General features: G+C 32.9%; 1 protein-coding gene across 2 annotated transcripts; it reads left to right on the forward strand.

Annotated features, from left to right (window-relative positions):
• The first annotated feature begins 10,053 nt into the window (after nt 1-10,053).
• Nucleotides 10,054-14,196, forward strand: LOC18099889 (protein NUCLEAR FUSION DEFECTIVE 4). 2 transcript variants are annotated; one of them, XM_024603949.2, is made up of 4 exons: nt 10,419-10,559; nt 10,870-11,022; nt 11,897-12,804; nt 13,364-14,196. In XM_024603949.2, exons 2-4 carry the CDS (start codon nt 11,011-11,013, stop codon nt 13,872-13,874), a joined length of 1,431 nt encoding a protein of 476 aa, XP_024459717.1. In that variant the 5' UTR covers nt 10,419-10,559; nt 10,870-11,010; the 3' UTR covers nt 13,875-14,196. The 2 variants fall into 2 exon arrangements, with proteins under 2 accessions (XP_006381072.1, XP_024459717.1); XM_006381010.3 differs by lacking the exon at nt 10,870-11,022 and having other exon boundaries at nt 10,054-10,559.
• The last annotated feature ends 1,912 nt before the right edge of the window (nt 14,197-16,108 follow it).

Raw genomic sequence — 16,108 nt, forward strand, 5'->3', positions numbered from 1 at the left:
TTTTAGTATATATACTAGTTATTTGACTCGTGCTTTACCGCAAGTCGGTTAACTTTTTTGGAAAAAAAAAGCAAGCTTTTCAAATGTATTTATTTAAACTCTAATTATAAACCAGAAATCCTATGCATGCATTTAATTAAATATATCGAGAACCATCTGTGCTAATAAATAAATAAAAAGTGTTAACGCGACTATTTAACTCGCTTCGCTACAGGTCAAATAATGTTTTTATAACACAAATATAACCGTGAATCGAAAAGTCGATTCTTAGATATATAATAAAATATAGTAATGATCATATGCGTTAATAAAAGCATGTAAGATCTCAAGCTAATTTTTAACGTAGCAGAAAAATAAAACAATATTATAATTGCTATAATGAAACACCATTTTTTTAGTCCTTGTATAATAAATTCTTAAAAAACAATTGCGAAGAAAAATATTTAAAAATAAATTACAAAAGAATAAAGATAAGAACAAGAAGAATGGTATAAATAGGTCAAATTTAGAGTGATAAATAGTTAGAGTGTAAAAAATAAAAAATAATATTTTTTCTTAAAAAAATGTAAAGAAAAAAATGGTGATAAATAAGCCAATTTTAAAATGATAAAAATACTAAGTATAAAAAAAATATAAAAAAGCTCTTTTTTATTAAAAGAAGAAAATTATAACATTGTCACCACTAAAATAAAAAAAATGGCAAAATGAACAATTAATCATTTTTACAAGAAAACACTATTTTCTTTTAGCAGAAGTACAAATGAAGAGAGTAAAATTTTAACCGTTTATCTGTTCCATTTATTCGAGGCACCTACAGTGGGCCTCTTCACAGACCGAAACCCTGAAATGGAAAGAACAAAAGCAGCCCACATGAATGGAAAGAGAGAATATTTAATGGGTTATAGCTGTGAGGGGTCACGCCAGCACCAAGGACCCTTCCATGGATTTAAACATAGCACAGAGAGAGAGAGAGCCTCTAGCAAGTTATTTTTAAAAGTGACAACAATTCTGCAGAGCATTTATCTTTTTTTGTCGGCTGGGGCTGAGGCTCTGTAGGTCCATCTCACATGGAAGCTTGCCACCACCATTATATACCTACAGAGACAAAGACCTAATTCTTGATCTCACGAACAAAACCCAGCTTGTAATCTTGTGTGCTTTCCATGAAACTGGGTGCCCAGAGATCTACCGAAAGGGAAGGGATGAGTCAGAAACCCGAATCGCTGACTCAGGTACTTGTGTTTGTTTATATGACAAAACAAAAGAGAGACGGTGGAAAAACTGGGAATCGATCTCCCTCGGAGATGATTTTGACATGTGGGCTCCATGATGGGTAGTGGGCCCTTGCTTGTAGTCCTAGGTATTGCTATGGTTGACAGCCCATGTGCATGTACCAGCCTAAGACATGCTGCTGCTGTGATGATGTTTTTCTCTGTTGGAGGAGAGGATAAGGACTCTACATTTTTTGTGCTTATGCAATACTTTATCTTAGTTTGACAACTGAAGCTAAATTCTTAACTAGTTGATGTGCTTTGTCTCTTTGCATGACCATTGAGTTTTCGGGATTCTTTTTTCTTTTTTTTTAATCTCTAATTTAAAATCTAAACTATGGTGTAATTTAATTATATTGATATATTTTTAAAAAATACCTTTTAAAAATACATTGTATTATAATACAAAACACATAAAATACAATATGCACTCCTTTTCTACTAAAGAAGCAGCTTATGTTCCAAAGTACATGTGCATAATACAGTTTTTAATTTCTTTTCAATCAAAATATTGGCATGTGCATATATATATAGTTAAGTGGTGGTTTGGCACACTTTCACCAAGGCCAAGGCTGCTTTTATTTTTTATTTTTTTTATTTTTTAGGGAAGATTGGTTTCTACTCTACTTTTTTTATTTAAAGAAGTTTGGCTCCTGGCTCCTACTTATTCTAACACCAAATGGCGTCTAATATAATGGTGGCACTCCTTCAGAAAAAAAAAAACATGAGACCAGAGAAAAATCTCAACGTCACCTTAAAAGGATAACGATAAAGAGGAAAAAAATCCCAGATGTCATCGAAATCAGCAGCTGCCGGTGGCTCATCGCTGTATCATGCTATAGATAATAATAATAACATCACATTGTAGCGGGTTTGGCAAGCTAGTAGATAAGAGTGAGCATTTTCGATTTTAAACTAAAAAATATAACCAAACTAAATTTATTTGTTTTTTTTTAAATTTAACCGGAAGCACACCGAAATAATATGCTAAAACGCACCAATTACTACTGGACTCGATGGCCTCCTCGACATTTGGCAACAAAAATGATACAATAAATATGTTAAAAATCATTTCAACCTAAAAGTTGAAGTTATTATGTAAAGTTCTAGGATATAATTTATATTATTCTCTAACACATCCCTCAAGTAAAAGCCCTTTGGGCTTGAAACTTGCACAGACCCACATTACCTTTTGCTTAATTTTTATCAAATAAATAGAGGGTTGTGAGATTCAAACTGGTGATCGCTTAGTTATCAAGACTCTTATACTATCTCAAAGAACCATCTCAACCCAAAAATTTATGCTATTAAATGATATTTTATAATATAATTTATATTATTTTCTAATAAAATACACTTGCAAGTAATCACCATTAAAGTTAGGAAAGAAGGCAGCTAAATCAACAATAGAATGTAACTCCAAATCTATGAATAGCTAACAAAGAGTAGCGCTCAATTACTGCTTCGAGAAGGAGTACCGGGACCGGTTTTTCAAAGAGAATGAAAGACAAAGATTAAGAGTAAGAAAGATGAAGAGGAGAGTCATCGATGGCTGGGGGTGCGGCAGCTAGGCTGACGTTGTTTGTTTTTGTATTTTTAAAAATTTTAATTTTTTTTATTTTAAATTAATATTTTTTAATATTTTTAGATTTTTTTATTTGTTAATATCATAAATAATTTTTAAAAAATAAAAAAAATATTATTTTAATACATTTTTAAATAAAAAATATTTTAAAAAGCAACTACTATTACACTTTCAAACACTTTCTAGGATGGGAAGAAAAGAAAGTTTAATATTTATACCCCTATCTTTTTTAACTTGGTTTAGTTTGCTTGAACCGGTCTGATTTGGTTCGGTTCGTTCAATTTTAGCCTTCTGAAATCGAACCCGAGCCAAACCATTTTTTTTTTTTTTTAAAATTCTCTTAGTAGGTTTAATTTTTTTTCATGGTTTAATTTTCTCATTTTTATTTTTAATTTTTTAGTTTAATCAGTTTTTTTTTCCCCTCACCTCTCTACTAGTAGCAGCCACTGTTGCGGTAATTTGCACTTAGATGACATAGATAATTGAGCATATGATTGGAAATAGGTGCCGTTTTACAGATGATGGTGCTCATATATTTCATCTGCAAGTCATACTGGCTAGCAATTTGAATCGCCATTCTAATGGGATTTGATTTTTGTGGATCATCTAGTTGTAATTAAATTCTATGTGGAGGCATGATGAGACCTGCAACGTATGGTATCTATGGGAGCAATAGACAAAGTTGGATGCACCAATTATTTGGATGCAGCACATGAGTACATGTTATTGAAAGTGTATTTTTCAAAATATTAATTTTTCTTTTTAATAATCTTGATATACTCATATTAAAACTATCAAAAATATCCACAGCATCGCACGGATAAACGCATTTTAAAAATTATGTGAATTACAATATCAAATGATGCTTAAAAATCTAGCAAGTTATAGCAAAAAAAGATGTGAGGAAAAGAAAGCTAGTGCAATGATATAACTTAAACAATAAATATCTGAAAAAAAGAAAAAAAAAAGAAAAGAAGTTCTGTCAATAGCAGCAGTTAGGACTTGGGATCGAAGTGGCCTTGAACTCTTGGTGGTAGGCTTGCCGTGAATGGGCCGCGGGAGATCAGCAATTTCTAACTAACCTCCGGGCCGGCTAGATTTTAATATCTACCTTGGGTGGCAGCATGCACCATGTCAATAGTTCTATCCTATTTTTATGGGCCAACACCACGATGATTAAACTTGAATGACGGTAAATAGTAGCATCTTGGATTACAGAAAGATGTTCTCCTTTAGTTTAAGTTGAAAAGAAAAGCTGTCAAATCCTCTGTTTTTTCCCTAATTAAGTGGTGTGCAATGCTTGCTTGCAAATGATTGGCATGGTGTCTATATATAAAGTTCTTAAGAACGTAGCTATAAAACTCTACTCCAAGAATAATCCAGCAGTTCTTGACAAGAAGCCTTGCATTTTCTATATATATATATATATATATAAAAGAATATTGCATTGGGTGTTGCTGGTTTTTGGGTACCCTCCTGACTGTTATAACTTTTTAGTCATTGGGCTAAACCAGATTTCTGGGGAGGGCTTCGTTAAGCAAATCTATATATGTTCCTTCTGGTTGGGCTTTTGATGAAATTTGTTCTATCCTTCTGATCTAATTCAATAAAACTATATGCTCCAGGAAAGCATATATTGGACCGATTTTTAGAACATCAAAAAAAGCCAACCAACTGAAATAATGCTCAAGAATATGATCAACACATTCCAAAGTCAGAAGACGTTGGTCGGTGGAAAATCAATTTGCATGGGTTCGTGCTTTGATATACCAGCAACTGGGTGGAGGCCGAAACACCTTTTCGAGAAGAAATGCTCTCTTCATTACTTCTTTTTCGATGCTGTTCGAAATCATAAAACAAAGTAGTAATTTTCTCCCACAGCTTACCTCAGGTTCTATTTTGGCTACTAAAACATAATTTTTTCTGTAAACTTTGTCCAAATATGTTGCATACACACGTAAAGATATGATGAAGAAAGAAAGAAACAAGCCCTGATATATGATTGCAAAGTAAAATTGACTACATGGAAAGGAGACCTCCATTGTTTTGATCGAAGAGTAATTAATAATGAACTACCGTGCAGGCGAAGCAGAAACTCGGAGCAAGCGGAACATAAGTTTTTGAGTTGTAATAAGAAATATAGGTCGAACCAATAAAGCCCTATAGCTCCATTGCTAGCAAAACTCTCCATTTGAAGAGAGGTTGTGGGTTTCGGTTCTCTAAAGGAGAGTCAACCCTAATTTCTTACACTAAAAAGAAAACAAGAAATATAGGATCTAAAAAAAGTTTTTGCTGCTTAGATAATTGGAAATTTAATTGAAAACGTTCACTATTGCTAATGAACTTGTAACTCAACTTGCCCTCATGTCTCCTCTTCTAGGAGGTCTGAATTTCAAATCTTTTCTTTTCTTTTCTTTTCTTTTTAATAACAACAACAACAACAAAAATCACTTCTACGTATATATGACCTATATATAAAACCTACTCATCCATTAGTTTTGATAGATGTACTTATCCAATGACTTAGGGTGGTCGTTTTCTAAATTCTAACCGTAAGGAGAGGAAACAAAGCAGCAAGAGTAAGCACAAGATTTAGGAAGAACCTGGTGATATCTGGCTATATCTCTAGTTTCTTGCGTAAAAATTCTCTCTATTTTAAATTTATGGGGGGTACCTTCCGTTTCTTCCATGTTGAGTGCTCTCGAGGACATGCTCAACCTTTAATTTTCCCTTTAGTTTTGAATATGGTGTCAGCATCATTTGCCATTTCCTTTTGTTTCTTTTTTTGTCCTCTATCTGGCCTACAGATGAGAGTATAAAATTCCAAATAAATATATATATGTGCTCAAGAACTATTACCTTTGATGGAATAACTATTTATGGCCCATAAGCTACTCTTAAAAAGTAAAAACCGCCTGGCAGGCAATTATTTCTGCAAATGGGCCTTTCAGGAGGACGAGCGATCAGGAAAATGATTCCATACTATATATATATATATATATATGATACTGTCAGGAGTCAACAATGGGTTTGGCAAAATAAATAAATAAAAAAAGATGGCAAACGGTGGATAAGGGTCCATAATTAATAACCAAAAAACTGTACATATATAGCTTTATTTGCTAAAATCACTTGCTGCATCCCAAATAAGTGAAATAAATGAAGTTAGATTTCATATATCACTCAAGAAATGGAGAGTTTGGTGGAGATGGGTCCTTTCTTTTTCTTTTTTCTCGACATGCTTTCTACTGGAAAAGATTTGCCTTGGAGCATATAAGGAAGCATAACTTGGTGGCATTGCCATAATGGTTGGTGCCCATTTACTTCATAGTTCTTGACCCCAGAACTTAATTTCCGTAGGAGAAACGCAAGAAATCATCTACAAACACAGAGCACTTGTTTTGTGGGTCCAAGAAAATAACAAAGCAACCAGAATTTCTGGCATGGATCAGGGATATATATGGTTTATTCGCAACAAAACTTGATGTAGGGTTTTTCTTTTTGGAAATAAGGTTGGGCCTTGCTTATAAATGTTTAGTTTATAGGCACCCACAGTTATAACAACGGTTTTTGAGTGTTCAAACAAGAGAATCCTCGAATCAAGTAATGATAAAGAAAACACTCCAAAAAGGGTGTAAATGTCAGACTTTAATCTTTCTAATTAATGTGATGGCCTGCAAGTGACAGTTTATTAATTATTTCATTTTTTGTTAGAATGTTATTAAATACGATAATTCACAATATCATAGTTTCTAAAAATCTTCATAAATAGTAATTGTCATGTCTGGTTAGTAAGCATGTCAATTTCAGTTAGAATTACTCATATAACTATTACCATTTTGAAAAACAAAACAAAACAAATTAAATTTTATCTTATCCAAAATCTCAAGTCATTTAAAACTTTTCATGTTCACATTTTAGCCGAGATGTTCTGGGTTTACTTTGTCCGCTAGACAATGATAAAGTGGCATTAATTCTAATAGTAATCTGAGGAAGTTTCAAAGTGATCAAAGAGCGTTTTTATTTCTTAGATTCTATTAGACTAGATTTTATTTATTTATTTTTATTTTTCAAAAAATAATTGATTGCTATCTATGTCATGTCATTTTCAAAGAATATTTATTTCAAGTTGTTTGTCTCAATTTATGCATTTTAGATCGAAAAGCATGTAAAATAATACTTTTTAACATAATTCTCAACCTAAAAAGCAAAAATAAATAAATAAAATAATTAGAAAATCAGATTTTGAGTAGGAGAGAGTTTGACGTGTTTCTCGAGGATGCTGATTAATTAAAAAGAGTAATTCAAGTATTCCAAATATATTATATATAATATATATTTTTTAAAAATTAGCATAATAAGTTAAAAGTTTTGATAAAATAATACCGTTTAAATTTTTTTTATAAAATAACATATTTTTATCTCATTGCGCTTCTAAAACGCAATTACTTAACATGTCGAGCTTTTTAATTACAACATCAATTAAAATAATAAGTGACCTCCTCATATTAAAGAACACATAGACACAACAATTCATTTCTCTTTCCAAACCAATGTCCCAAACCAATTCATTCATGTTAGACTAGATTTTAAGATTTTTGTGTGAATTATTGGAATCAACTAATAATATAATTATCCACGTTTGATGATTTCATGCAATAGAGCATGAATGTGGTAAAATTAGAATGAATTATACTTGCATTGAATTTTTAATAAGTTGATGAATTTGATATTTTTTTGAATTATTTTAATTTGCTATAAATTTATGTTTGATTTAATGCAATTCAACATGGAAATATCAATTAGATTTGATATCATGAATTATGTTTAATTTTAGTCAAATTTGCTTTTATATAAAATTTTGATAATTATTATGATTTGAATGTGTTAATTATTTGTTAAGTTTGCATGAATTCAAATTATCATTCCAAAATGTTTGAGAACCAAAATTATCGTTCCAATAAAAAATAAAATGTTAACCAAAATAAAATTACGTTAACCAAAATAAAATTAACAACTTTACTCGTGAACTTTAATAAAAATAATAGTATTTCTAACTTAATTAATTTTTACTTAATCAAATAATCAATATGGTTAAGATTGGAATTTGATACTCCTTTTCTCTCATCAAAATTTTAAAAACTTAAAAAAATTAAAATATATTATTTCATATTGAAAAAATCCCTACACAAATTGATTACTCGATTGCAAAAATCAATTATAATAATTTTAAAGAATCAGCTTAATTTGAATTCAAAATTTAAAAGATGATTTTCAAAATAAAACGTCAATTCAAATATATATATATATATATAGTAAAACAAAGCTTAAATAGAAAAAGCTTACTTCAAGAATATAAGAACTAACACTATAATACTCTCATCATTAAATTAAAACAAAAAAGTAATTAATTATGATATTGTGCAAGCTTATAAAGAATATTATAAGGGAGAGGAGGCTCGATCCGACAAAAACACAAAACTAATAAGAAAAATCTAACGCCACACACGTGTCACCTAAATATTTAGGCTTGGGTGACATATGCCTAACCTAGTCGACCCTAGTTCCTATTTTGGATCTAGACGATCTACCCACGACAAAAAATCCAAGTGGGCCCAGATGACAACATACAAATAACGATGCGCTCTCTGTCTATCCTGAAGAACCTCGCAACTGGAAAGGACCCACGTAACGGCTTTGGTCACATGTCACTCCCAGTATGTCACGTGTGCTGCTCATGCTCCTTCTTCACTCACGAGTTTTGTGCATCATGTGATATATTTAGTTGTTGTTTTGAGATGAGATAATCAACATAGTGAAAATAAATAAGTTATTTTTTTTTAAATAATGAAAATATGTTTATAAATTCTTTTAAAGATAATTTTTTTAAATATTTTTTCTCAATTAAATACATTTTTTTATTTCTGTATTTTTATTATGATATATTAACCAAACATGATCTAACTTTGAAATTTACCTTATTTTGTACTTTTTTTTCTTAACCTTATTTTAGTTCTAAAATAATATATATATATATATATATATATATATATATATGTTTGGTAATATTCCGGATAATATTTTTGCTAAAAGTATGTTTTATTTTAAATATATTAATTTTTCTTAGGTTTTTATATTAATATATTAAAATAATTAAAAAACATTTAAAAAATATTAATTTAATTTTTTTCAAGTGAAAAATATTTTAAGGGATAAATATTTTTAAATGTTTGTTCACATGGTAAGCACATTTGCTTTTAGACGTTGTTTTGAATTGGAAACTCTAACGAACGAAATTGTTAAAAAAATAATAATTCTTAAGAGTATGCTAATTTGAAGTGAGAAATAATATTTACACTCTCTTGAATTATAATAATGTCTTTAAAAATTTAAATGGCATATGCAATTGAATAATAATATTATAATAATATCGAATGATATTATTATTGTTCTGTTTAATAATAGATGATTTATTTAATAATTAATTAAAATAATTTTAATTTTGATATAAAAAAATCAAATTGAGAAATAGAACATACCATTTTGTTATATTTTTCGATTTATTTCTACCCAAAATCTTCAATTCAATAGAAAATATCCGGTGCTTCCAATGATTTTATCTTTCCATGCTTCAACTATATATTATAGTGGCCATTCAAAAAACCTGAACTATTACAAAATAAAATAAAATAAAAAATAAGTTTTTGTGGTGGTATTACAAACTGCATGCATTACCATTTAATTAATGTATACAGTGATTCTTAAGCTATATATATATATATATATATATATATATATATATATATATATATATATATATCCATGAAACATTTCATTACACTTGATTAAGAAAATCTTTGGGAATACAGCTAAAATAATGTTTTTTAAAAAATTAATTTTTTTATATTTTTATATTGTTTTGATTTGTTATGTCACTAAAATTTTTTAAAAAATAAAAAAAATATTTTTTTAAATAAAAAATATTTTAAACCATTCTTCTAGACAATTGATAAATATATCAATCAATCTAGCAGTTATCTTCAGAGATATGGGTTAATGCACGTGAATCTAACAGCATCTAAGACTACACTGCAGTTCATTGTGTTCTGTCCAAAAATTGCTACAGAGAAAACATAATAAAAAACGAAAAAGGAAATTCCAGTAGCTATGGAGGAAAGTCATGAACTAGTACAGCTCTTTGTCCAAATGTCAAGTCATTACATTACATTACATGTACAAACAAACTCACTCAAACCCCACTTTAAGACACTCTCTTGTCCTTCTCCCTCCACCCCCCCTCCCCTCTCTCTGTCTCCTGACTTCATAAGCAAAACAGAGAATTAACCCACTACCCTATTCGGCCTCAACACCATCCAACCATGGTGAACCTGAAAGCTGGGACAAGGCCGCCATGGGTTGGACTTGGAGCAGCAGTTTGGGTGCAAATAGCATCAGGGAATGCTTACAATTTCCCTCTTTATTCCCATTCTTTAAAATCTGTTCTGGGATTTAACCAGCACCAGCTTACCATGCTTGGTGTTGCTAATGATGTTGGTGAGAATGTTGGACTCATTCCTGGTATTGCTTGCAACAAGTTCCCTCCTTGGGTGATTCTCTTGATTGGTGCTCTTTCTTGCTTCTTTGGTTATGGTGTTCTTTGGCTTGCCCTTAGCAGTAAAGTACAATCCTTGCCTTATTGGCTGGTGAGTTCTCTGAGCTATTGCTTATTTGTAATGTTTAGAAAGACCTTTTGTGAAAGTAATTGACGCCCATTTTCTGTTTTCATTGAATTAAGATTTTAGAGGTTGAAGGTAGAGTGGTCATTGTTTACATGGTTTAGGGGCTATCAAATTGATGTGATTAATGTTAATTACACCGATCTTGGATTCGTATTGCAATGTTTTTTTAATTACTTTTTTATGATCAATGAGTGGAAAGCTTTTACATTCTAAAGTTGTTTTGGAGAGAATTTTTGATGAACTTAGTGGATATAATTTGGTAAATTTCCAATAGATTTGGCTTTTCCGGTTGCTTGGAAGTGGGAGGAAATGTTCGTGAAGCTTGCGGGGGAAAAGCTTAAACGAGACTTAATTACAAGTAAATGGACGATTAAAGAGAACTCCACGCAATCTAATACTATTATGCCGAATCAGGATGAATAGCCTGGTAAGCTCAGAGGGACAGTAAAGAAACTAAATGAAAAGAAATAACCAGGCACCATGAAAAGTATAACACCATTAAAATAATCATACAGTATGGGAGAAAGATAAAGTTTCAATTCTGCAATCATGTCTGGAAATACTAAAAGCACTTCTCGTCATTGATATATGGTTACTGGGTATAGATTATTAACTGCATCATTAGGCAATAAACTTCATCTCAGGAAAGGTTAGAGAAGAATGTTTCAGGTGTAATCACGGATGCATAATGTTCAAGGAGGGGAAACCTTGAATTTGCATGGACAAAATGCAAACAATGAATGACCATACATACTTTTTTTGATTGAGAACAAGCATGTACGCACAAGCAAGGATTCCATTTCCTGCTGAAAGAGCACCATCAGGCTGTCCTCTTTTTATGGCTAATGTAAAAATGGTAAAAAATGAGTTCAATACTAGATTTGAACTCACAATCTGCTGCAACTCCACCCCCCGCACTTTTGTCATTTGAGTTCAAGGTTGTCTACCTTTTTGTCTAGTAAAATCAGCTTCCATATTATTGCTCATGACAGATATGATAAACTACAGTGTTAAAGGATTGCGAATCACTGTTATGCTGTAGAAACTCACAAGTTTTTTTCGTTGTTGTATGCATAAGAGTGAGATTTTCTGCAAATTTGGATATAGTTGCTGCTTCATGTGGTTTACTTTGTGATTTGTGGAAAATATCCTGTGCTCAGATACTTTAATGCATGTTTAATTTCTCAAATTCTTCATCATTTTTATTTTGAGTGGCATATATGTTCATTGTGCTCATTCTTAAAATTTTCCAACAAAAGGACTGAAGTCACATTTTTTGTTTTCACTTCACGATATTGCAGCTATGCCTTGCTCTCTGTGTTGCCACCAATAGTAGTGCTTGGTTGAGCACAGCTGTTCTTGTAACCAACATGAGAAACTTTCCTCTTAGTAGAGGCACTGTTGCTGGTGTTCTTAAAGGTTACGGTGGAATCAGTGCTGCAGTATTTACTGAAATTTATAGTACTCTGCTCCGCAATTCCTCATCTAAGCTTCTGATGTTTCTTGCACTTGGAATTCCTGTTCTGTGTTTCATAGTCATGTATTTTGTAAGAGCTTGTACCCCTGCATCAGGTGAAGACTCTTCAGAACACGCCCATTTTCTTTTCACTCAAGGAGCTCTTATTGTACTCGGCTTATATGTCCTAACAACCACCATATTGAATCACATATTTCATTTCAGTGCTCCGGTATCTAATACCATTCTTGTTATAATGGTTGTCCTTCTCATGGCTCCATTTGCAATACCCATAAAAATGACATTTCACCGCATGAGAGTCAGTAAACCAGAGATGCATCACCAGCCAGTTGAGACTCCAGACAGTGTGATACAAGAAGACAACGCAGACAAAACCGAACCACTGCTGAAATCATCTTCATCAACAACAGCCCTTGGAAGTTTTCGGGAAAATGTTGAGGCATCTGAGGTGGCTATGCTTCTAGCTGAGGGTGAAGGGGCTGTGAAGAAGAAGCGGAGACCCAAAAGAGGGGAGGATTTCAGATTTACTGAAGCCCTAATAAAGGCTGATTTCTGGCTTCTTTTCTTTGTGTACTTTGTGGGTGTTGGATCTGGGGTAACGGTGCTAAATAATCTGGCCCAGATAGGAATTGCACAAGGCGTGCATGATACTACCATCTTGTTGTCGCTCTTCAGCTTTTGCAATTTTGTGGGGCGTCTTGGTGGGGGTATTGTGTCTGAACATTTTGTCAGGTTACTACACTCTTTCCTTCTTGGCTAATCATTAAGTTCATTACATTGAAGTTTTCTGCATTTTGATGCCTAATTGATTTACATGCTCTACATTTAAAAGGTTAAAAAAACCAAATCATCTAAACCATGCAAGTCTTGGCTTAGAGCCAGTTACTTTATAAACAAAATATAAAACACAGAAAAACATTTTCATTCTCAAATTGTGTCATGATGGGGCTTAGTTCCAGGAATAATACTGTCACTCCATCTATTGGACATTGCGAGCATCCTCTGAGAATTAAGTTGCATCGGTTTTTCTTCTGTTATATGCTCCAGATATTGATGCTCGTAGACGGAGAAAACATATGCATAAGAAGCGTAGCTCATGTTCTGCCAAAATGTCATATGAATGTTACTTGTCATATTTCCATGAGCTTTTGTCTTTTGCACATCCTAAAATTTCTTTATCAGTCCATTGTAATTGTCTGACTGTCGGTTCCAAAAGAATACAGACTGCACAGGCTACAATATTTTTGTGGTGTTGTATTACTTTGATGTGTTGGACATTTATTCCTTGCAGATCAAAAACAATCCCTCGGACAATATGGATGACGTGCACTCAAGTAATGATGATCATAACGTACCTGTTGTTTGCTTCTGCAATTGATGGTATCCTTTACGCCGCAACAGCATTACTTGGGATCTGCTATGGAGTTCAGTTCTCGATAATGATACCGACTGTCTCTGAGCTTTTCGGCTTGAAGCATTTTGGTTTATTTTACAACTTCATGTCACTAGGAAATCCTCTCGGTGCGTTCCTTTTCTCAGGTCTCCTGGCGGGCTATGTATATGATAACGAGGCAGCAAAGCAGCAGGTACCAAATTTGCTGTCCAATTCAAGCATCTCCTGCTTGGGTCCAAATTGCTTCAGGCTCACCTTCTTGGTTCTGGCTGGTGCCTGCGGTTTGGGCTCCATCTTGAGCATTATTCTAACTATGAGGATAAGGCCTGTCTATGAGATGCTTTATGCTGGGGGTTCTTTCAGGCTTCCTCAAACTTCAAATCACCAACCTGCTCGAAGTGGAATATGATAAGTTGAGGCCATAGGAAGCCATTCTCCTGAAGCACATGACATAGTAGATATTCCGGCTATGTAAATTCACTTTTTAAGAATTTGCACAATGCGTTGCAAGTTTGAGTGCCAACCCAGGAAATCAACAGTCATCTAATTCATGCTAGAACTAGTTATGATGATAAAGTTTTCCTCTCCATATGACAGCTAAAATGCAATTGAGGAGGATAGTTATCGATGATTGATATCCTGTTTTAGCTAGAAGTATACCGAACAAGGTTCATGTATCTATTATTTTTGGTTTCCTTGAAAATGCACTTCTAAATTTCTTTGATGAATAATTTTGCACTAGTGTAATGGTTCAGCTCAAATCTTTGAGTGGTTTTTTTGAATTGGATAACTGTTGTTTTCGATCTATAATTTAGTTTAGATTGCATGCATTTTTATATAATTAAGTTCATCTTGGTCAAAATAAAATCATAGCATACATACTAAATAGATATTAAAACTTGCAATGTATATAGTGTATGAGGGGCATACCCCAAGGAATATAAATGCTTGTTACCTGGTCTATTTAACAAAAAATAACAAGAAAAAAAAGCAAAAGCTAAAAAAGAAACTCAAAAAGGACAAAAGTAGATTATGAAGACAAATAACAAATAAGTCGGTCGACTAGTTAATTACATATGAAACTGTACTAAACAGAATCTCGAAATCAACAAGAGCAATTATATCTCATGACTCTCAGAGGCATCAAATGGACCTGAAAGTAGCTGGGATATGAAACCTGGTTCGAGCTCTATCAAATGGGACTGGACCAAATAAAAAATGTCTTTGCAAACATCTTGATGAGATCAATAAATCTTATGGAAGACTTGATTATTTCTCTCACACTAGATGAAGTAAATCAAGGTTGTAAGGGCTAGCCAAGTAAGTAGATGTGTAAATTCTTTTTTCTTTTATAGTGCTTGCATGCCCACTAAAGTAGATGATGCCATATAAAAGAAGGCCAACCCATAAGGGTCATATTCTTGATAACACCCTAAACTGTAGCAAAGAAAGGACACTGAAAGAATAAATGTTCATGTGTTTCAACCTACAACCCACAAAAAAAACATGTCGAATAGGGAATGATCTGAAAAGCATGTAGTCTATCCATGATGTTGAGACAACCCATAGATACAAGCAACATGATAAAGAGTGTCTCATGATGAAACCTGGAAACCAGAGAAGATGGTGCATATAGTCTATAGGTCTGGAATATTTAAGAACCTCCCATGCCGAGTCAATAGAGAACCTCCCCAATTAGTTACCGTTCCAAACATAATGGTTTGGTAAGGCACTCCTGGGTTAAAAGTAATCGAGTCTATATAAGCTGGAGCTCTAGACTACCCGATGGAAAAACCCAAGTATCCCTCTTAATGATGTTTGAGACCTTAGCATTCCACGATAACCTAATAGAAGTGAGCACCCTAAAAGACACTAGGTTGCATAATCGTTGCCCATCTGGCAATCAATAGTCTAACCCCAAAGAGGTAGTAGTTCCATTACCAATACTGGAGACGAACTTCCTTTTACACCAATCTTTGATGAGTAGAACCTTCCTCCATGACTAAGAGGACATTGAAGGAGGCATGACATGCCATAAGGATCTGCCTTTGAGCAAAACATTATCGACCTATCCCGACCAAATTGATGATCAATCTGATAGTAGTCGCTAGACATGCTTGAGAATAACTGCTTCATTCCAAGTTTGAGCCTCCTTTATTTTTAGGCCACCCTTCTTAAAGGATAACAAACATAGACCCGAACCACCTTAGCCCCTAAGTGGGAGATAGAGCAACTTTTCTAAAGAAAGGCAGCTAAGATACCCTTAATCCTCTTAATAATAGAGCAAGAAAGAATAAACATGGAGGACCAATAAAACTGGATGGAGAAGAGAAATGATTTGATTAGTTGAACACGCCCAACATAAGTAAAAGAAGAAGAAAAGATACACAACTTAATCTTGGAGAGAATCCGCTCTACTAAAGGCTTACAATCAGAGTGAGTCAGTTTAGTAGATATCAATAGAACCTTAAATTAAAGGGTTTTGTAAGCCCTCTCTAAAAATACCTCTTAAGTTCTCCATAGTCAGGATAAATAAATAAGGGGACAAATGATCACCCTGTAGATGAACCCTGGAAGATGGGAAGAAACCACAATTCTCTCCATTAAAAAAAATTTATTTTCGTATGAAAACAATTCCAACAA

This window comes from Populus trichocarpa, chromosome 6 (assembly GCF_000002775.5).
Source record: "Populus trichocarpa isolate Nisqually-1 chromosome 6, P.trichocarpa_v4.1, whole genome shotgun sequence".
NCBI classification, from domain to species: Eukaryota; Viridiplantae; Streptophyta; class Magnoliopsida; order Malpighiales; family Salicaceae; genus Populus; species Populus trichocarpa.

What these genes read in the sequence shown, in the direction of transcription:
- LOC18099889 (XM_006381010.3), top strand. Translation starts at nt 10,236, where the DNA reads ATGGTGAACCTGAAAGCTGGGACAAGGCCGCCATGGGTTGGACTTGGA. An exon ending in AATCCTTGCCTTATTGGCTG is followed by an intron (nt 10,560 to 11,896) that starts GTGAGTTCTCTG and finishes ACGATATTGCAG; the next exon opens with CTATGCCTTGCTCTCTGTGT. An exon ending in GTGTCTGAACATTTTGTCAG is followed by an intron (nt 12,805 to 13,363) that starts GTTACTACACTC and finishes TATTCCTTGCAG; the next exon opens with ATCAAAAACAATCCCTCGGA.